At 38.1% G+C, this 21,630-nt stretch overlaps 1 protein-coding gene and 1 long non-coding RNA gene across 13 annotated transcripts in view; one reads left to right on the forward strand and one right to left on the reverse strand.

Moving 5' to 3' along the window:
- Nucleotides 1-21,630, reverse strand: part of CACNA1D (calcium voltage-gated channel subunit alpha1 D) — a 173,017-nt gene that overhangs the window by 3,645 nt on the left and 147,742 nt on the right. For 11 of the 12 annotated variants that reach the window (XM_032699209.1, XM_032699215.1, XM_032699213.1 and 8 more), the window contains 7 exons: nucleotides 18,187-18,317; nucleotides 9,222-9,338; nucleotides 7,336-7,700; nucleotides 7,015-7,041; nucleotides 6,001-6,150; nucleotides 4,222-4,391; nucleotides 529-650 (listed from right to left, as the gene is read on the reverse strand). In XM_032699209.1, the coding sequence (XP_032555100.1) occupies nucleotides 529-650; nucleotides 4,222-4,391; nucleotides 6,001-6,150; nucleotides 7,015-7,041; nucleotides 7,336-7,700; nucleotides 9,222-9,338; nucleotides 18,187-18,317 (1,082 nt within the window). The remainder of the gene's footprint in view (nucleotides 1-528; nucleotides 651-4,221; nucleotides 4,392-6,000; nucleotides 6,151-7,014; nucleotides 7,042-7,335; nucleotides 7,701-9,221; nucleotides 9,339-18,186; nucleotides 18,318-21,630) is intronic. The other variant, XM_032699217.1, reaches the window with a different exon arrangement.
- Nucleotides 5,899-13,769, forward strand: LOC116792341. Its single transcript, XR_004359082.1, has 3 exons — nucleotides 5,899-6,152; nucleotides 7,999-8,176; nucleotides 12,060-13,769. It is a non-coding gene; the product is annotated as an uncharacterized LOC116792341 (long non-coding RNA).

Here is a 21,630-nt window from a genome sequence, read left to right on the forward strand (position 1 = left end):
AGAACAGCACTGGAATTTGTAAACTGACAGGATAAAGTGGTATTTTTTTCCATTTTATGCATATCACAAAATCTTTTTGCTTATGCAATATATTCAAGGAAGCAAAGTATAGAAACATTCCTTCTGTCCTGCAGGGATGGGATAGGAAGCTGTCAGCATTATCCAAGCCAGGCACTGAGTCTCAGAAGATGTGTAAGTGGTACTTGCAAATTCTCACACAAATGGAGTTGACTAACCATATAGGCAAAGGTTAATAAACAGCGGCTGTACCATGCGGTCCTGGTTAGAATTCTTTAGGGCATCCCCACTCTTTGTGGGTGCTTCAAAAGTCAAAGGGGCAAGCTCCTCATTCTCAATGTTTTGTACAAGGTCAGTGTTCTACTACAAGCCTACACTTGGCCTAGAAGTCACTCACAGCAAACACCACAATACACTGGTATTGTTTCAAACAACAGCGAAAGTCAGAAGTACAATATAGAAGCTGGAAAGATCTAATTTATTATTAGTTAAGTAAGAGTTTGTGTTTACCTGCTGTTGCATTAAATGAAGTGGTAAAGCAGTGCGATGGTGAAAATTAGGAGAGAGTGGTATCTCATCTTGGCTACTTTGTCGGCGGAGGCATTCGAAGTTAAAGGAAGATCTTCTGTGTGCTACAGGGAAACCACAATTCATTAGGAGCATAAAATATTTTTGCTCAAATTCTATTATTTCTAGAATTCCACCGTGAGTCAACTATTACACAAACGAAAACAGATCCCCCAGTAAGAAACAACTTGTGCTAACAGAAGCAAGCAGCTGGTTATAAGATACAGGATAGATTCATCAAATCAGCAAAAGCAGTCTCAGGTAGAAATCATACAAGCAGCCCAACGTAACAGAATTTGAGGCAGCTCTTTCACAGAACAAGCTTTTGTGATGCACCTGACTGGTTCAGACACCCAACTGCAGAGGTTTGCCATAAACTGCTGTGAGTTTCTTCTTTCTTCCCCATCGTTTCAAACTCTTGATTCTAATGAACCAGACTTCCCAAAGCAAATACCAAATCCTCAGTTCCTTGGAAGCCATGTGCAATATGAAAAGCCATATCCAAGTCAAAGTTGACTCATGTTGTCAATTCCTACTATTTATTCTGTTACTCAGGACAATGACCAGCCCTGGTCTCAGCTGTCACGTACACTGTAATTCATGTGAATGCTAACAAGGAAAAAGTAGAAATCTGAATTGTTGTGGAAATGTTTCAGCTGGTCTTGTTGAAAACCTGCAGAACACTGGGAAGTTTCAGTGTGAAGAAAGCCTGGGTGCTGAACAGCAGCTGAAATCCAGATACATCCTCACAGCTGCAAGCATCATAGTGGAAAATCGGAAAGAACCTGACTGCACCAAGAAATGATACAAAACTGTGCTCTCTTGAAACTAATTGAAAGTATTCTTGGTATCTTTTTTCCAACACCAAGAATTTTGTGAACAACAGAGTTAAGTGCCATAGAGACTTAATGCTGGATACTAACAATCAAGGTTCTTTAAAGAGCTATTGGCCTAAAACAGGCACCTGCAGGAGGTGATTCAGTCCACTTAATGCAAACTTTGTCTCTTTCCATTGTCTGTATGGTAAATTCAAATACAGGAATGTAAGCCTTAGCTTCTGATCCTAACGTGATAAACGTCCCAATAGCAAAACAAATAAAAAGCAATCCAAAAAGTCCCCTCATCCAAAACAAGACACTTCTTTGCACATGCTTCTCTGCAGAAAAGCATCTGTAGGAACAATTTAACCATTTCTCAGTACACTTCTGGAAACTGCTCAAATACTTTGGTGGTGAGTTTGGTATAAAAATATCTCTAAAGCTTGACATGGAGCTCAATTCACTGAAGTTCTCAGCCAAGGCACTGTATGTTATGTCAACGTGGACTGAATCCAGATGCCAGTAGAAACTGTTTAGTGCAATGCTGCAGATCCCTTTTTTTCTGTTTTCTTTCCTTTTTTATGCAAGGACATCCTCCCCTGCCCAAAGAGGCCATACCCTAGTTAAAAATAATAGGTTTGAGCTTCTTTTAAAATCTGCTCAGATACCAAGCCTCTAAAATTTCTCAACTGTGTTCCTGAATATTAAATAAATGGTTATGATCGGAGGCCTGACCATGCTCTTCTTATACTAGTGAGTCAAAGGACTTCCTATGGTACCCTTTTACAACTTAGATCAGAACTAGGACCTCTTATTCTAGGATATCAAATACCCTCTTATCTAGTACATTTATCTAATCTCCTGTAGGAGAGATAAAAAGTGCAACTTCCTCTAAAGAAAAGTCTGCCCAACACCATCAGTAAAACCTTATCAGAAAAGTTAAATGAATGCCAAAGACTGCAGTTAGAGGAAACCTTCAACCCTTCCCTCACAACAGTTTCAAGGGCAGACCCAAGAGAATTTTTATAAGGTTGTTCTCTTGCATCTATTTCTTTGTCTTAAAATTCCTCTGCTATCATAAAATCTTGTTGGAAGATGTACAGGGGTCTCCTTTCACAGTCTCTCCTTTGTCTGAAGTCTTTTCCTTCTGCTACTGGAAGACAGCTACCAGCTTTCTGGACATTTCACTACTATTCATCTGAGTTATTTACTCTCTACAGTACCAGCCTCATTCTTTTTGCTTTTTCATCTGTGCCCCTTAAGGTCAGAATGCCAAGAAGCAAAAAGCATTACCAGTCTTTTCATAAGGAGTTGAGTGCCAAAACTGTGGATCCAACACTGACAATATTGCTGAAGAATGCTACCTTTATTATATCATAACATATTTTGCTGCTGCCCTTTCCTACAGCTTTCTGTAGCTTTGAACAGTCTAAGGCTGTGCCTCAGATATATAATGATCTCACCACACTTGTCTCTGAGACACTGTTATTTTTTAAATCTATACCTGCATTTCCTTTAAGGTGTCTGAAACGGGAAAGGCCTAAAACTCATTTTCCCACTCACGGGGTCCTTGCAGTCATCCTTCCATGGACAACTGGACTGTGGCTCTGGCTCCTACCATCATTAGAATGGAAGACAACTCTCCACCTTAGAACAAATAAAATGTGGAGACTTCTAGAAACAATCCTGCATTGTCTTGCCTGGATGGCACTGGTTAGATGCATCACCCAGAGACACGTGACAGACCTGGCTGTGCAGCCCACACTGTGTAAGAGTGTCCATAGGGACACTATGGGGCTGCACAGAGCTGAGTGCTGTTTCTCCTGCACCAACCAGAAAGAGCCCTAAAAAGAGGTTTCTTTTGCACTTTTGTACTTCCTGTCTATGAAGTGTCAGAGGTCAAAGACCAAAAGTCCAAGAGTTTTGAGTTTATGCCTAGTTTCAGCAGAGGATTAGCATTGCTGATTTCTGCAGCATGGCCTGGAACATACAAAGAGAGAATGACAAGATAAGAAGCATGAGAGCTTGCAGAAATGTAGATAAAGCAATATTGTTCTTGAGATAAGGAGAAACCAAGGGAAAGATCTAAGGAAGAGAATAAATGAAAATTAAAGAAATAGGTTAACATATCTGTTGACAATGCTAACTCAATCTATAAACTGAAACATTTTCTCCCTCAGAAGAAACACAGAATATTAAGCATTGTTCCCAAGATGACAGAATAAAATACCAATGTGAATCTGAAATAAGATGCTTAGCTCAGCATAACACTTATTTTTCACAGCAACTTGTGAAGCATGTTAAAAAACTAAAGGCACTTCAAAGGTAAGGAAAGGAAAAGACAAAACAAAGCTCACTCTAGGTTCTCTCTTCCCTGAAAATTATCCTAGAATCACTAGAGAGACTGGCACTGATTGACAGCAGTGTCACACATCTGTAGGTGTGAGTAAAGGGCACATGGATTGAAACCCCCTGCTCAAAGTTTCAAAGCAAACTACTGCTGCATCCCACCTTGCTCTTTCTTCATTTATCAAACCAAGTTAAAACTAGTAATGACACTGGTTATTTTTATATTATTGGATGAGTGAGGTGAGAAATACTAGAAAGACTGACTTGTAAGCTACGATCCACAGATTCTCTGGCCAGTCTCTCAGGATGGACAAATATTTCTGCCATACACAACATTGCACTGGCAAAAGTAATCAAGAAATGTCATGTTTGAAATCCAAGCTGAAAACAAGCCTTTTTAAACCGGAACACGTCTGAATGCATTTAAAGAATTCCAGATTTGCAAACAAATTATTCTTAATGTACTTACGTGGTGGTGTTGGAGGTAGCAGCCGTCTCCTAGGAGATCTTTTTGTATCATAGCAGATCTGTGAATCATCTTCCTCAAAAAAACCATGTGGGTGATGGTAACCTTTTGGTCTCTCAAAATCTGAGTCATGGCAGTGATATCTACAGTGGTAATCATATATATGCCTGCATTTAAAATAAAATACAGAAAATGTTATTTTAGTGAGTATCTGTAAATTGATCTATTAGTTTTCTTCTGGAAGATTTTCAAGTCTATTCTTTCTCCAGCAAGATAATTAAATACTATGTTATATAATTGCACCAGTCAATTTTAAAATCCAGTTTCTGTAGGATTTTGAGATAGTAGGCATACACCTTTGTACTAGTACATTTACACAGTCAGTTCTCAGGTGAAATTTTTATCAAATTCTATTTTCAACAATTTCTTCTTACCAGTACAGGCTAAAATGTAAGACCTCAGTTGCACACTGCTTAAAAAAATAAAATAAATACTCTGTTCTACTGCTGCCATCCTGTCTTATGAAGCCTGAGTAATGTGTGGGAGCACAGATACTCAGAGAACGGATTTAAGCCTTTTACAGTCTGGATACTTGTCATTTAAAATCACATCTTGGAAGGGTGTTATTTGACTCTATCATATAAAAAAAATTAGTGACCTGAGAATTCCGCAAAATTTAGCTTTCATGCAAATCCTAGCTTTTATACAAACCAGCAAGATGCAGATTAGGGTGCCAACCTTGCCAGAATTCAGATGGTGAAGACAGTCAGTATAGGAGGAGAAGAAGAATTAAACACGTCTGGCACTTGTGCATATGCACTTATGGATGTAAGACAAAATGGTAATAAATTCCTCTACTTCTGGGATGGACTTCAAAACAAAAAAAATTATCAACGGAAGTAGAGGTTATTTTTGTTATTGAATTTATCCAGCAGAAGGGAAACATAGCTATTGTAAGGAAGAGAAATACATTCTTGTAAATGCATATGTCTTTTTACAACATAAGAAGAAGATGGATATCACAGAATTAAAAAAAAATCACAAGATATTTGAGGAAAAGGTGCATTTATTTTTCTTTTAAATAGAAAGTCCTTCAGTATTACCAAATACAGGTTCTGTTCCTTGACAGAAAACACTGGAACGATCTTATATTCTAAAAACTACTACCACAGGAATATCAGAACTTCCACTCAAAGTAGCACCCAAACACTGCCTGAACAACGGGAAGCCTGTTATTTACAGACAGGAGTAGTCCCAGTTCAAAGTCAGGACCTGCCCTATTGCTGAAGCCATTGCTGCCTGAAGCCAACAGCACAGTGCTCAAACCAAATTTGGCAATGCTCAAAGCTGAACTAGCTTGGGAGCCCGTCCTAAAGTTAGAAAAACTCTCTCCAGTCCATTTCCAAAGAAAGTATAGGAAATAAAACTGCAGAGAATAGGTTAAATTTAGCAAAATTAAATCAATGCCTTTTCTTCTTAAACCTGAAATTAAAATATTGAATGCAAAGATCATAGGAGATAAATACACTTCCAAGTTGATAATCAGTTCAAAGGAACTTTGTCCTGCCTTTGAATTTGGTACAGAAGTTTTGCTGGAGTCAGCACATGATGCCAAACACAAAAGATCTTTTGTACACTCTCTATTCCCACTCATCATTTTACCTGCCAGCAGTTGTGGAATATTAACTTCATTACAGAGTTTTCAGTGTGAGTGTGCTTAGGGAAGCCTCTACAGCATCTAATTTATTGAAATATTTTTCCTAGTTTAAAATAGATCCTCACCTGTTTCCTGACAACATGCTGTCATCTTCATAATATTCCTCTCCACTGAAATATTCCTGCTCTCCCAAATAATGATCATCATTGCAATAGTCTTGCACTTCATGTTCTTCACGGCAAATAGTAGGTCGACGCCCATCACCAGTGTCAGATCTGTAAGTAGCAAACAAATACTTACTTTTTTCTATTTATATCAATTGTATATTGTTTATTTTACACACAGCCCTTTTAATGTGCTTCCAAAGGAAAAAGAATCATTAAGAACTCTCTAGTTCAGAAGGTGGTGTCACAGTAGTGCAGAGTAGTGCAGTTCAGAACATGAATAATGTATCTGTTTCTTAAAGATTATCTCCCTTTATTTCCTTATGATACAAACAGGGAAGGGGATGCTCAGGGAAGTCAAATATGTTTAAGACATTTTTGCAAAACACAGACATAGTCATTTGAAGAAGCACAACCTCTCTCAAATGTCTGAAGTTTGTGAAATGGCTCAAATATTAATGAGTTCTCAGTGAGGTCTTCCAAGAAAAATCTGAAATGGATATGCAACTCTAGACATTAAAATCAGCACTGGATGTCCATTTATGCACTTCAACTAAAAAAAATAGACCCTGTTCTAAAAGGTTATCTTGGAAAATATTAAGACATAAGATCAGGAAAGATTTTGAGTCCCCTGTAAATGGAACCGTACACATTAACATTTATCAAAGCTAACACAGCAATTTTCCGGTCTTTGCAAGTCAATTTTTAACAAGGGCCATCATCAGGTGTGATCTTTAACCATGCTGAAAACTGCAGAGACCTGCCTAGACTTTTAAAAGGACTTGAACAACTTTGAACTTGACCAGAAGTTTATCCTTTTAGAACAGGCAGTGGAAAATTTGACTTAGAAATTGTCACTTAATTTATTAATCATAAGCATTGTCATACAGTTTATTTAGAAAAGAAAAAGGAGAAAAAGGAAAGGAGAAAAATTACTTTTCCCCCTTCGATTATGTCAGAAAAATATCAACTCACCTAATATATGTTTCATAGTAGCGTGTTCTATCCAGGTAAGCCATGAAAATGAGAAAGATATTTTAAAAACAAGTCTTTAAGAAAAATTCTTTGGTAATTACAATGTCTGTGCTGTAACTGACAACTTCACTTTAAGGAAAACTGCTACTTTCAAACCTTATTAAAATTATCTATTTTCCATACATCGGAGTTAGATTTTAAATACATCTCATAAATCATCAGGCAACAGAAATGAAGTGCCAAATTAATTTCACCTAGCAGAAGTTTCTTGCAGCGTGTTTATAAATTTATTTCAAAGCAAACAGGTATTTGTGAGTTTACCTCCTACTGCTTGGCCGTCTACGCTTCTCGTGATCGGTTCTGGAGTGTGAACGGTAACTGTTCTCAGATCTGTGCTCACGATTTCCAAAACTTGCGTGTTTCCCATGATGTTTGGACACGTTGGCATTATTGAGATTGGCATTTGTTGAGTTTGGAACATGCTTTCCTACCGAGTTGTGATGATGATGATTGTGGTATACAGAGTTTCCTGCCTGATGATAGATATTTTTCTCAGTATCACTTGCAGGTGGAAATGAAGGCCGCTGAACATGTAAGGGACGGTGTGTGGTGTTGATCTGTTGAAATGAGTCTCGTCTGTCACTGCTAATATGGTTTATGTGGTTGCCAAAGAGGGCACCATTCCTCTGTTTTAGGAGAAGAGAAAGAAAAAATTATATCAGATATCTTAACAGAACATATTTTTGACAGCGACAACTTACTTTTCTCTCCTACATGCATACAAAAGTAGCAATTCAAATAATCTGTGATTTTTCTTTCTAGTTTTATGATGCTTCAGATGGGATATCCTAAAGTGACACAGGTGTGATTGTGACAATGACAATATTGTATTTCCGAGTCAAATCGACACTATGCCGTGATCATTATTCTTTTCCATACAACTAAATGTGACATATCCAGCTTTCTCCACATTTTATTACGCAGGAGAAACCTAGATTCCCATACATGAACATGCACCAACTTCCTCAGAAAGGGACGTGTCTGCTTTGTTTTTGAGAACACTTTGGTGGAATTCTCTCCTGTTCTCCCAGAGCACTGGTTTGCAACAGGTGTCACTCAGACAGGATGGAGTGCCATGCAACAGCTTGCAAGCATAACTCAGGTAGGTAACATTCAGCTTCAGTGCTTCCATTCTTTCTTCTTGCAGAGGTACAAGAAAGAGTAGTTTACTCTTTACCAGCCCTGAGAGTGTAATGGATGGTGAAAGAGAGAATGAAGTGCTAAGTTATGACCATGACATGCAGCTCTCTTTTACACCTGACCCAGATAATGTAGCCTCCCTGTCTAGCCACGTGTGGGTCTTGGATGACAGCAGTCTGTCTTGAAGCTCAATCTAGAGAAGACAGGAGGTAATGATGGTTGGCAGAGAAATGCATCTACTGATGGTAGCTGGGGCACTGCCTCCAGTGCCACATCCTCCTTTTTTGGCAAAGGACAGTAGCAAGCTATGGGGCTTCTGATATAATTCCTGCAGAAGCATGTTTTACATCTGCTTCTTCTGAAATGCTTGGGGAAAATTAAGTTTTCTTGCTGGCTGACAAATGGTTTGCAGATTGCTTCTGATTATAACACCAACCGTACGTGTTCACCATTAGGACTAAATAGCGTGGAAGAGGAAAACTAATCATTTTTATAACTGATTCTTATTGATATCCCTCACAAGAAACCAGAAATATAATTTATATTTATTTGTCCTCTATGCAATTCCAGGCATTCATTTTAAAAGATGCAGCTCTGTGTCTGTTGTGGTTTGGCTGCACAGAATTTCATTCTCTTCTTCCTATTTACCACTGCAGAAGTTGAGACAATTCCAGTTTACACCATGCCACTATCAAAATTTGAGATGGCAAGGTTCATCTATTTTCTTAGGATTTCCCTAAGGAAAAATAAGAATTAATGAGAAAGAACCAGGGGCAGGAGAGTCACCCTGCAGGAACTGCTTCCTAAATTTATGCTGAAATACAAGTGTCCTGGTAATACAATTTTTACAGATTTATACATAAAATATACTTATTTATAAAATATTTATATTTTGCTGATTTGAGGGGTTTAGGTATATATATATCATTTCATATTCAAGGATAAGCTCATTCTTTAATCTCATATTATACGATAAAACAATGCACGTGGTTGTGTTCTGACATTACTTTATAAACATCTTCCTCCTCCTCTGGATTGTTTTCCTCTGGTTCATCATCTTGCAAGTCACAGGATATAGCTCGGCGTATTTCAGGGCCAATATCATGAAGTGTCCTTAGTCCTGCCTAAATCAATGACAATATCATAATACATTAGGAATGCAAATTCTTTGTTGCTCTTTAATTTATTTTCAAGGACAGTTAGCAAGTTTTCGTATCCTGACATCCACACAGGATGCATCCTACTGTTAAGTTTCTTTACTGTTTAATAAAAGGCTTATATATTCCAGTACAACCCTGGTGAGGTGATCACGTCTTTATTATCACAGTGTAGATACTGACTAAAAGACCACTGATATTTATAGGCCCTTACAGAAATAGGATTCATCTTATAATAAGGTATAAGTAATCAGCAAGAACTATAATAAAATGCATTTCAATGAGATGTGTATTAAATGTTTGCAGCCTGTGTCCACAAAGGAAACACAAGGAGATTTGTGCTACAGCAACAGCAATTTTAGCGGAGCTCAGATGGAAAAGAAAGCAGTGAAATAATTCCAGCTCATCTGCACTGCACTTTGATACATAGATTTAAAATTTTAGTTTAGGGCAGAAGATCATTTAGCTACAGCAGCATGGACCTCAGTGCACACCAGTTCACAGTCTTCTCAAGTCTGCCACCACAAGCAACCTTTAGGAAAAGGTAAAATGCTGAAACTTGTCAAGGACAGACCTGCACATTAGAGAGCAAACAGACCTCACACCCATGCCAAGAATTCAAGGCTTTTGTACAGGCCTGCCTTGCATCAGAGAGGAGACATTTTTCCTGTTTTAACTCTGGTCCAAAGCAAGAAACACAGTCTTGTTCTTCACAACTCCTTTTTTTTTAATCTCGTCAGGTTCAGAAGAAATCAAAGATGTGTTTGTTAAACTCCTGACTACCATTACACTTGCACTACCAGTAATTATGCACAGCACTTGGCCTAATATTTGATTATTATCTAAAAACCTGATTCTTTTTGTCCATTTTTTGAAGGTTTTCCCAGCCCATCAGAGCTATAGTTCTATGGCACAACACTACCATTGCATCTTACTTGCCCTGGGATGGCATAAGGATGTGTAGAGAATTTCGTTTGTGTTTCAGAGCTCCAGCTGGAGCTGAAGGACCTTGGAGGGCCCCAAACATGACTTAGTCCCATTCCTGCTGTTCTCACACACATTCCCAGGAACATACAACTGCATCACAGTCGGATTCCCACTCAAAACAGAAAAAGCTGGTTTGATGAGGAGCAAAAAGGCATTTATGCAGTGTGGGCAATCAGAACCTGGAAAGGGATGAACCAAAAACTTTTAATCCAACAGTGTAGATTTACCACAACCTGCTCTGCCAGGTTTCACTCATCCCAGTATTTCACCTCCTGAAAAAGGTGCCTGACTGATCACATTAGCTACATGTATTTGGCAATTAAATTTTCTTCCTCGGGGATGAACTTTGAGAGTTACACTATAATTGAACAAGGCTCTAAAAATAATTTACAAGTGAGTTAATATACAATACACATTTCATGAATACATTGTGCTTTCTCCCACTTCTCATGCTACTTACATGGTGAAAACCTTAGCAAGGTGGCTAATAGTTGTCATTTTGTAAGGTGCTAAAGGGAAGCAAAATTAACACTATAAGGTACAGATTTTCAAGTAGAAGACCAAAGGTTTCTATTTATTTAGCGTAGGCAAAGGCACTATTTATTTAGCAGAGGATTGCTATTATTTTTGATCATTAGCAAGAATAGTCACTTGCATTTCACATTCTCTACCTGCTTACTTTATAGCAAAGGAAACTAAAAAGAACAATAAACCTCAAAACTACATTGACACTTGAACAGTAAAATAACCTTGTGAACAGAATGCAATGCAAGAACTACTAAAATGAGGAAATAAGGGTGCAATAAAATAGCCAAACGGACCTAGGCTACAGCAGTGAACACAAGAGACACAGTAGTCAAGTCTTGTCCCCAGATTTATTCATCCTCAAAGAGCCCATCTCCCAGTGCTGACACTGAGTGCACTGCCCTACAACCACACAAAAGCTCTGTGCTTTCAAGTCCAACCCACACTGCCCTGGAGCTAAGCCCTCCTGTGGACACAACACTCTCAGACAGCAGTATTGTAAATTTTAACCCTGACAAAACCAACCAGCTCATATTGCTGTCTGCCAAATTGTGACTAAGTCCCAAAAATATATGCCTAGGACCTGAGAAAAGCCACATTTGACAGCAACATATTGAATAATGATTTAATTTTGATTACATTTCCAACTGCCTTCTGGCTTACTTCTTAGTGAATTACCCCTGCTTTACTCAAGAGAAAGCAGGCAGTCTCTATCATCTCATCTCTCTCCAGTAATACTCATTTCCATGTAACAGACCTCTTGCAATGACACATGGGTGTTAATGTTTATGTGCATGTAATGTTTTACCCTATACCTTTCAGCAGATTTTGTTTTCATCACAGACAATGGAAGATGAAAGAGTCTATAACAGAACAGATAACACATGCCAGAAACGTGTTTAGGCACCAATTCTATAGGGATAACATTGATCAAAACTGCATGATTGAACTATCCGTGCTGTTCTGCCAGAGAACATCTGTACTTTCTCCTCAGGTTTTTCTATTTTGTTGTTTCTTTGAAGTAAAGGAAGAAAAGAGATTAATGTGTTTGACTACCTCTAATTCTATTCTAGAGATTTCACTAGAATTAACAAAAGAAGTTAATTCTTGGTCAGACACATCCTCACTCCAAAATTTAATTTTTAATGCCTTCCTTGCTTCATTTTTTCCTTGTAGGCTTGAGACAGATGAGATGAACCAGTCCAATGGTTATTTAGCAAACCAGTGACACACAGAGCGCTGAACAACATAATTACACGACAAACCCAGACATGCCTTTAATTAGGCTTTCCCATAAAGGCACAAGATGACTTCAAATGAAGTGGTAATTCTGTGCAGCTGTGCTCCAGGAGGCACAACAGCACCTGCAGTGTCATCAAGATGGCACAAGGCACCGAGACACCAGTGCTGGGTCCTAAACAGCATCTCAAGAGACAATGAATGATGCCCCTGTCTCCCACACAACACTGAAATGACATGTATGTGCTTTCAAATGCTGCAAAAACAGAACTGCAGGAGTCCCTCGGAGAGAAAAAATGTCATATGGCCAATAACTGTATCCCTGTATTGGTTGTTTAGAGAGAGAGAGACTCTCTAAGAGGCTTAAAAAGCACCTCACACCAAAACATCAGAACCTTTTAAAGTTAAACATTTAAATATTTTGAAAAGACTGTTTATAAAAAATGCCAAATATATTTAAAATCAATTTTTCCATGTCTATAGTATGCATAAAACAGTTACACCATTTTAGATATGTCTTATATTAAGAAATCTGTGTATAATTCAAGATGCCAAAGTCATGACTTCTAGAAAAATGTTTAAATGCTTATAAATACTGTAACTACAAAAAGATTGTTTTCCCTGTACCTAAACTCAGTCTACAAGCATTGTGAGATATGGTCCAACCTACATATAGGTGCAGTTTAAGCTTAGATTAAGAACTGCAAGCACAAAACCCTTATTTTAATAGTAAGAATCATTATTATCTAAACTATTTCCAGTCACATAAAATACACATGGTCCCTCTTTTGAGGCATCTTAGAATGATATCAGGAAATGGAAAGCACTGCTAAGCTTTGCTTCACAGCCTTTAGAACAATGATGTATATTTACGTATATTGCTGCATAAACTCAATAGATCTGGAACAAGCATAAATCTTTATTCTAAATCCTTAGGTCTTCAGAGTTTCAGAGTCCTGAAAGCCTATGACTCTAAAAATGTTCAAATAAACCATTACATTTGTAGATAATGAACACGTTTTTACTATCTGCTTATTTTATAGCAGAGAAAACTAAAAAGAACATAAAATCCCAAAGCTACTCTGACAACACAAAAATAAAAGGAGGTTAGTACAGACAGAATACAACACAAGAACTACTGAAATAAGGAAATAGGCGTGCAGAGAAATAGCTGGATAGACCTACACTATAGCAGTGAACATAAGAGACATAGCAGGCGAGTCGTGATTCCCCAGAGCTGTTCATCCTCACAGAGCCCGGCTCCCAACACCGACTGCGCTGCTCCACAACTACACAAAAGCTCTGCTCTCAGTCCAACCCAGACTGCCTTCCAGCTAAGCCCTCCTGTGAACACCACATCAGCATGGGAGCACAATTCAATGGAAGTGGAGCTACAGATTAACCCCTCAGCTGATGCCTACTAGGGGGTTGGGTTTTTACCTTTTTCTATTAATGTTTACTGTGGGGTTAATATCAGTTATTACATCTGCAGAGGGAAAAAAGCATAATTAATTTAATCTGAAACATGATTCTAAAAATCACGTTCAGCTCACTAAATCAGTGCTTTTGTATAGGAGGCAGAGGAAATATCTTTTAACTTTTATTTGTGAGTATTAACAAAACGTGCTACTTGTAAATAAATGCAAAAAATAGCTGCGAATGTTACTTACACTGTAAGTACAGTAAGTACAGTAAGTAAGTATATACAGTAAGTACAGAAAATACAGTAAGTATTTTCCTAGGAAAAATAGTGTAGAATTAATTTATTGCCCCTAAGTACTAGATGAAAGTAATTAAAATTCTTCATGCTTCACTTAACATTTATTTTACTAGCAACGTGACTACTGTTTGGCTCAATACAAATTTCCATCATTACACAAAGACAACTCTTTCTGACCCAGAAAATATATTTGTTCTCACTGGGTAAGCATCAGTGAATAGCATAAGAAAGGCACCTTTTTTCTCATGACCTAGGAGCATGTATAACATCACAAAAATGGCAGTAGATATCTAGCATAAACTGGTCATCTGTTATTTCAGAGCCACTTGTTTTCTTCCCTTCATAACAGGTGAAAACCCCTGGGTCTGCAAAAGACAGACAGTGGAGTTCACAGAGATATTGTTATTGCAGTTCTGAAGATGTTTTCTGTGCCAATATGCAAGTTTAGAGAAACTGCTGTTGGTTATAATTTGAAGTGTCCTTTTCTGAGTGAGGAGGAATTTGAAACTTCACAGCAAAAATATTTTCTTGACTTAATAGTCTGAGCAGATAATCATTCCCCTGAGACCCACTTCACTTTCTGGGCTGCCTCCTCCTCTCTGACATGTACCCAAACAGCAGCTGTGTTGGGCTAAAAGCAAATGCTACATCCTTGAGGAAAACCTCAGCTCTACAGAATAAAAATCATGCCAAATGAAGTTATTGTGGGGTAAGAAGGGGAATTCCTGCCTGCTGCATGCTCTGGTATTCACAAAGCAAATCTAGTTTTGCAGGGAGCTCTGTTCTATTTTTCTGACTCAATTCAATGCCTGTAAGTCATTCCAGAGATAGCAGCATGAGAAGTAAATGTTTTAAACAGTTTTAGCAAAAAGCAAGGCATCCAACTCCTTATCCTAGATTATAACTAAAGGATTAGTTTTTTTTAAAAAAAAAAAGTAAGTGTAACTCTCTTGGAAGAACAGTGCCTTAGGCCATTTGACAGTGACAGGATTTCTCTTCAGTATCTTCAAAAGTACTAAATGAAACTACTGTGAAAAATGAAACAAACCAACCTTCAAAACCCCAACAAAACACTACTGAGAACACAAGGAATAAAGGAAGTCAAAGAAGTGATCTGCATTAAAAAAATTCTATTGGATTCTCATGAAACAGGGAAAACTACAAGATACATTAATTTCTTGACTAACAGTCGTCCTGAGAACTAAAACACATGGGATTTTGTCACAAGGAGCACGTGTCTTCTCTCTCACAGGGGCTGTTTACTCTCTGAAGTCAGAAAAAGTGTAACAACTGTAAGAATCAGCAGGATTATAAAACTGTGACTCATCTCCTGCTTCATTCAACGGTTAGGAAGGGACTGTAAAGCCTGATAGCAGGTTGTTTTCTCCCTTTCTCACAGGAGAAAGGAGATAAGGAAAGCCAGGCCAGATAATGTTGGCACTGCATGGTTTATTAGATCTGTAGGAACCATGGTCTTCACTAATTAACTAGGTCAACTACCCCAAGAGAAAGTCACAGGTATCAGCAAAAGTACAAGAGCATCTGTTGCTCATATGGCTTCAGACACAAACTGGAACAGGTGACGTTGCCTTTTATCTGCTGGTCTGCTTAAGGATTTTGCAGCCTGACAACTGGTCTGCAATAGAGAGAAGATGTAAACAAGAATATGAAAATACAGTTGGTCTTGTACTTTACAAATAGAAGAATCAGATGGCTGGCAAGCCTTTTCTTATTAGCCCTATAAAAGTACTTTCCTCATGTTATTTAAAGCTTTAAGCAAACAATTCCTGGTATAGAAAGGTTCTTAATGATAGAGAAATTTCAAAATGATAGGGAATCTCAAAAAATTACAGACAGACGTAGCCCAGCTTCTGCTGGACTTTCTCAAATCCAGAAAGCAGAGGTTGTTTGCAGTGGTACTATCACAACTCCAGATACTGTGAAATCTTAACTAGTTTATAGAAAGTAAATAAAAGCGGCTGCTGCAGTAACATGCCTGCCCTGAGTACAGGAAGTTTCTAATTTCAAAAAGAAAGTTCTCAAAACAACAAAAAAAGGTAAACACAGCCAAAAATGCCTGTTGAGTTGAGAAGTAAGTTGAATGGTATACCCATAAATTATGCTGCCAAAAAATGGTTGTTAACACCACAGGTTTTTGAAAACACTTATAACCATTTGAGCTTTGGACAAAGCAAGTCTGGAACAAAGAGGCCAAAACCAGAAACACGCCCCATTTTTATACATTATAGAACCACAAGGATCCTCTGTGATCATTTATACCAACCTCTCTATCCCACAGGACTGTTCTCAAGGGCTTTGATCTGAAGAAATGAAATCCTTGTTGAAGCAGAACATCTCTTTTAGAAAGATATCCAGGTCTGTTTTGAAGCTGTATCCTCGTATAAATAATTATTCTAACAAATGTGACAATTTGACTTTGAATTTTACTTGCTGCAGCTTCCAGTATGTAGTTATATTATTCCTTTATATCCTGGATCAAAAACCTGTAGGACTGGGCTATTTCCCAATTACAGATTTCAGGTTTCTTTGAAATGGCATTTTCACTTCTGTTAGGTAAATCAAGTTGTGCTACTACTGATTTGTTAGAAAGGCAAAAGAAGAACATGGGAAAAAAGAAAGGAAGAACCTTCCCATCTACTGGCCTGTCTCATTTTATTCCCACAGGAGCATTATTTTAATCAGAAAAAAAATGTGCCATGCCTCAAATCCCATAAGCCTTTGTAGATTCCTAGCAGAGAGTCATGGCCATTTTTTTACCTGTTTTGAATTGAAAAAATAGTTGTCTAAAGATGAAGGAAGAGTTAATTCTTTCCAATTTCATCTTGCCCTCTACTTTTGTCATTGAACAGGAAGCACAATCTGGTAACAAACAACAGAGCACACTCACCTTTGGAAACTTGGTGTTTGTTTCTATGTTTTTATGTGTGAAACTTCAAAAACACAAGTGGAAACCTGTAATACTGTGGCTTAAAACTAACTTTGAGCTCCTTATGTTCCAATGCTTCTGCAATAAAGAAGTCTGCAAAGGCCTTCCTAAAAAGCCAGTGTCTTTCATTTTCCTCTCAACTGTTTCCAGTCTTTTTATCACTTCTATTCCCAATAATTTTCTCATCTTTCATACTATGCAAATATAGTTCATGCATTTCCTGGCAAGCCATTTGCTCCCAAATCAATAGCAAGAATTGTGATGAACCTTTCCCTGCTTGCTGCATCTCTTATGCTTGTGGTGACTTGTGACACAATGAGTGTCAGAGCTGCCAGCAGAGGCATTTTTAGGACATAGGAATGAAACAAATTACTCACTTCACACAGCAAAGATTGTTCTGCTAAACTGAAGTATAAACCAACAGGATTTTTTAACAAAGAAACAGGCTAACACATTTCTCCTCTTTTAGAAAGGAATTCTCATAACATATCCATAAATTTTGGCATCAGAGTAAAAAATTATCAGAAACATTAAAGTATTTATAGCTTGCAGTAAACTACTCAGCATTAACTGAAATTCACAAAGTCCCAATCCAATAAAAATGGTGCAGTGTATGATGTCTGGAATTATTTGAGAACAGCCTTCCATTTGCCTGTTTCAAAATTCATAATAGAAAGGGTACCACTGGACAGAAGTTTTCAGAATTTGCCCTTTAGATCACGTGTACTCTATGGACTGCTTGCTGCAGGCCTGTTGACAGACAGATCTATTGTCCTGGTTTCCATTTGATAGCTTGTTTTAAGAGACAGACAGAGGTGTGTGACATTAATGCAGTATGTTAATATTACTTCCCGTGAAAGAAACTGATGAATGTGGAATTCGGAATTTGCAAACAAAAAACAGAAAGGTTTTTCACCAGTAGTCAAAAGTGGAAAAGGAAAGGAACAATGAGAATTAAGAAATGATATAAAAGAAACATATAAAACCCTCTTTACTGTGAGGTCATGCATATTAGGAAGTTCCCTGAGAACTGGCTTATGCCATTGTAGGAACACAAAATATTAAACAGTTAAAGCAAAACGAACATAAATGATAGCTCGGAACTTTATTTATCCAATTCTGTACCTGCAACTGTAGATTGCAATGTATCAACAAGACTTGCTATGAGATTTTATAATCCTTGCTACTGTTGGAGTAATCCATAGAGAATAACTATTTGCACTTACCTTGTTATAACAGAATAGCAGGATTACGTTTTACTTTTCTGATGAATAAGGGCCAAAAGTGTCCCAGCTAAATAAAATCCTGGCAGCATTGCACAATCATCAATATTCATCTACCTGCTATTTCAAGTAAGGTCACAAAATGGTTAGTTAAAAAAGTAAAAACAGAATCACCTGCAGAGCAATCGTGGTATTCTTCGCAGGATATTTCCCCACCAGTCCTTGTTCTTTGCGTTTCTTGAATTTCCTAAAGTAGTCCTGTATCAGGAAGGTGGCATAGAACTTCCCCACGGTTACCTCATCATCTAAATGAACAGACCAGACAGATCTCTCCCAAGTCAGCACATTTATCAATAGCCTGTACACTCATATCTGATTTGGGGGGGGAAATGTGATGGGTGCAATAGGTGCTGCACTTTCAGCTGACAGCAATGGACCCTGTAATTCACTTAAAAGCAATGTTTTAGCAAGCAATTTTGGCTCAGTCAGTTAAGTGAACTCATCCTTAATAAAGAAGAAAATACAATACCAGGTCTCATGTCCTTCTAAGTAAGTTTCTAACAAAACCATAAACATGTTTGTATATGCAGTGAAGCTGAAGTACTGGCTTTAGTTACTTGGAATAAATAGATTAAATACAAGCTACTATGACATACGTACACTGATGTTCATAAGAGTAACTATAAAAAAAAGGTTCTGCCTACATCTCTTTTTTTTTTGTCATGGCTGAACCACATTTGCTTAGTCAGTGTATTGGTGTAGCATTGTTCTGATTGCTCAAGGACTTGGACATCTTTACAGCCTGCTTTGCTCTGCAGATTTTTTTATTGGTGTCATGCCCTCACTGCAATACCTGAGCATCCCAGTTTGAATTTTGTGTCCCAGATGCTCGTGTTACACTGTATCTCCTGCTATTTTATTGTTAGATAAGACAAGTCAGATTCTTGTCTCTGATGAAATCACACAGAAGTTACAATTTCATGTGTTTTTTATATGTTTAAGATGCAGTCTTCAACCACCTTCTACACAGGTAATATTAATAGTAAATACAAAACAACATGGCTCTCTCCACATTATGTGTTGTGTGAGCTCTGCAATGCTGGTAGGAATGAAAATAACTTCCATCAGTTAATTTAGTACAATTCAAATGACAGGCAAACAGCCAGGACAATAAAAGCAAGCATGTTTACAGAGTCACTGTTGTGAACAAAATCCAAATTTCAAAGTTTCCAAAGTTCAAAGGCAGGTGGCAGCGTCCTTGTGAGGACACCCAGTCGCCTGCTCACAGCATGTTAAGAATGCCTGTGCCTGTTTTGTGAGTCCAGTAAATCATTCAGCGGGGCAGGTTTCATCTCCCAGTAATGCTTGCCAGAAAACTAGGAATAGTTTTCCATTCAAAAACATTGCTTTTGTTGTCACACATTTTTTTCCTCCCTAGAGTTATCTGACATGAAGTTGGCTATTTCCCTTCCTGCTGTGCTGTTCAGCCTCCCAGTGGTTTTCAATATCCTGAAATGGCCATTTGCAATAGTGTTTCTAGCTGGCTGCTGCCATACCTAAAGGAGGGCTGGTGTGGTCTAAGCATCCAGGTTCTCTCTGCTGTCAGGGATCATCTTGATGGGGAGTAAGTTCCCATCATTCCAGCTGCCCTTGCTGGGACAGACAGCTGTTTATCCCATCTCAGGCTCTTGGTTACTCTGTACATTCATGCCTTGGCTGAACATGAAAATCTAACATGCCCAGGCACATTTTAACACACCTCTGCTAGAAAGTATGGATTCTGTTTTAATGTCATTTGCTTTCTCCATATTTTAACTCTCTAACAGAGTTTTAGAACAGACTTAAGTTTGTTTTTTGTTCTTAAGTTTGTGGGGTTTTTACAGGTGAGCATGTTCTGTTAAACAAGCTTTTCCTCTTGCCCCCATCAAGCAAATGCTCTAATCAGGTGCTATACATTAACATTTGATTAAAACAGAATGCTGTTGTATCTTAGTTTTATCAACAATATGTGCCAATGTATCTCACTAATGACGGTATTTCTAATACTATTTTTACCTGTAATGACTGTTTGTTTCTAATTTAAATTTAATTGACTTTCTTCTTCTAGTGACTTGCTTTCACATAAAAAAAGGATGGGGAATCCAATCCATGGACTGTTTAAACTCATTTTTGCCTCTGTGATAAAATTTATCTCAAAATGAAACCTCTACCATTCAAAATCAGCTCCTCTCATTATAACATCTGAAATGAGCTGTATGCATGGGATAAAGTAAGACAGGCTTTAACTTCAGTGAAAACACCTGGCATGTCTTCTCCCAGCAGTTTGTCTTTAAACGTATCAAAGCAAAAATAATTATAATTGCTTCAAAAGATATTGGTTGGGAGACCAGTCTGTTGCAGGAAATAGCATATTAAAGAGCCTGCTCTGCCCAAGTGACAACTCCTCAAAGGTCTGAGGCCCCCCAGTTCCTGCTGGGAAAGGGGGAACTAGCAGGAAACAGCAGGAACTCCATAGCTCAGAAGAAAAGCTCACCAGTCTGCAGATTCAGCCTCAGCAGCAAAAAGCTTTTTAATTGACTCCACAAATCTAATTTCTAAACTTTTTGTGAACATTTCCTTTGATGTTCACTTGTAATCTCCTTTTGCAGCTCTTCAGGGACTAACAGTGCTTTGTATTAGATCTCTTACACAGCATCACTCTGAACCTGCCTGCCTTAGTTTAGCTGAACCCATTGACTTAAAACCTAGCCTTGGTCAAACTCCCCAGATAAGCCTTTCCTCACCCTTTATTCTATTTTATTTCAAGTATTTGAACAGAACTGTTGAGGAAGTCAAATAGCAAATGGCTCCTAGAAGGAACAAGCACATAGAAGTGACAGACTCGATATAACACACTATGGGTTGCACTCAGAGCGTGTCTCAAACCAGGCTACGACACTGCACGACTACTGAGTGTACCTGAGATGACAATACCTGTGAAATATCAGTATGCAGAAATACAGGGGCCTTACTGATCACTCTGGACATGCCCCAACTTTTTATAAGCATATCAGATGAATGCCCTACCAGTTTGCTGAATTGGGCATGTCAAAGTCTGCATGTACCAACAAGATGCACGTGTATTTCCCAGGCACAGTCAGTTGTACTGCAGACACGGGCACACGGGGACAGACACCTGGCCAAGGGTGACTTTGTTTTTGGAGTAACACACATAAAGCCAGATATAGACAGGTATAGGGAGGCAGCTAAGCATAACTGACCACAGAATAGACACATGGCTAATTACAATTTGTGACAGCAAAAGGAATCATTTCAGTGGGAAGCTTTTGGAAGAGGGCAAAAAGTATTAGGCAGGGTTCAACAGGATTGCAGGTGGAGACTGGGGAGTTCAGAGAATACAGGTGAATCTCCAGTGAGTTGTATTTCTCTTACTCTCTAGTCTCATTCATACATCAGACATTTGACTGACATTCTATGCTTTTGCAAAGCAGTTTCACTTTTCTGTACTAAAAATGTGTTGCTAACTATTAACAGTCTAATTAAGTTATAGTAATAAGTTATTTAATCAGTAACAAGAATTAACTGTCTATTTCTAGTGGATCTGTTCATAATCCAAGG

Source organism: Chiroxiphia lanceolata, chromosome 11, assembly GCF_009829145.1.
Source record: "Chiroxiphia lanceolata isolate bChiLan1 chromosome 11, bChiLan1.pri, whole genome shotgun sequence".
In the NCBI taxonomy this organism is placed as follows: domain Eukaryota; kingdom Metazoa; phylum Chordata; class Aves; order Passeriformes; family Pipridae; genus Chiroxiphia; species Chiroxiphia lanceolata.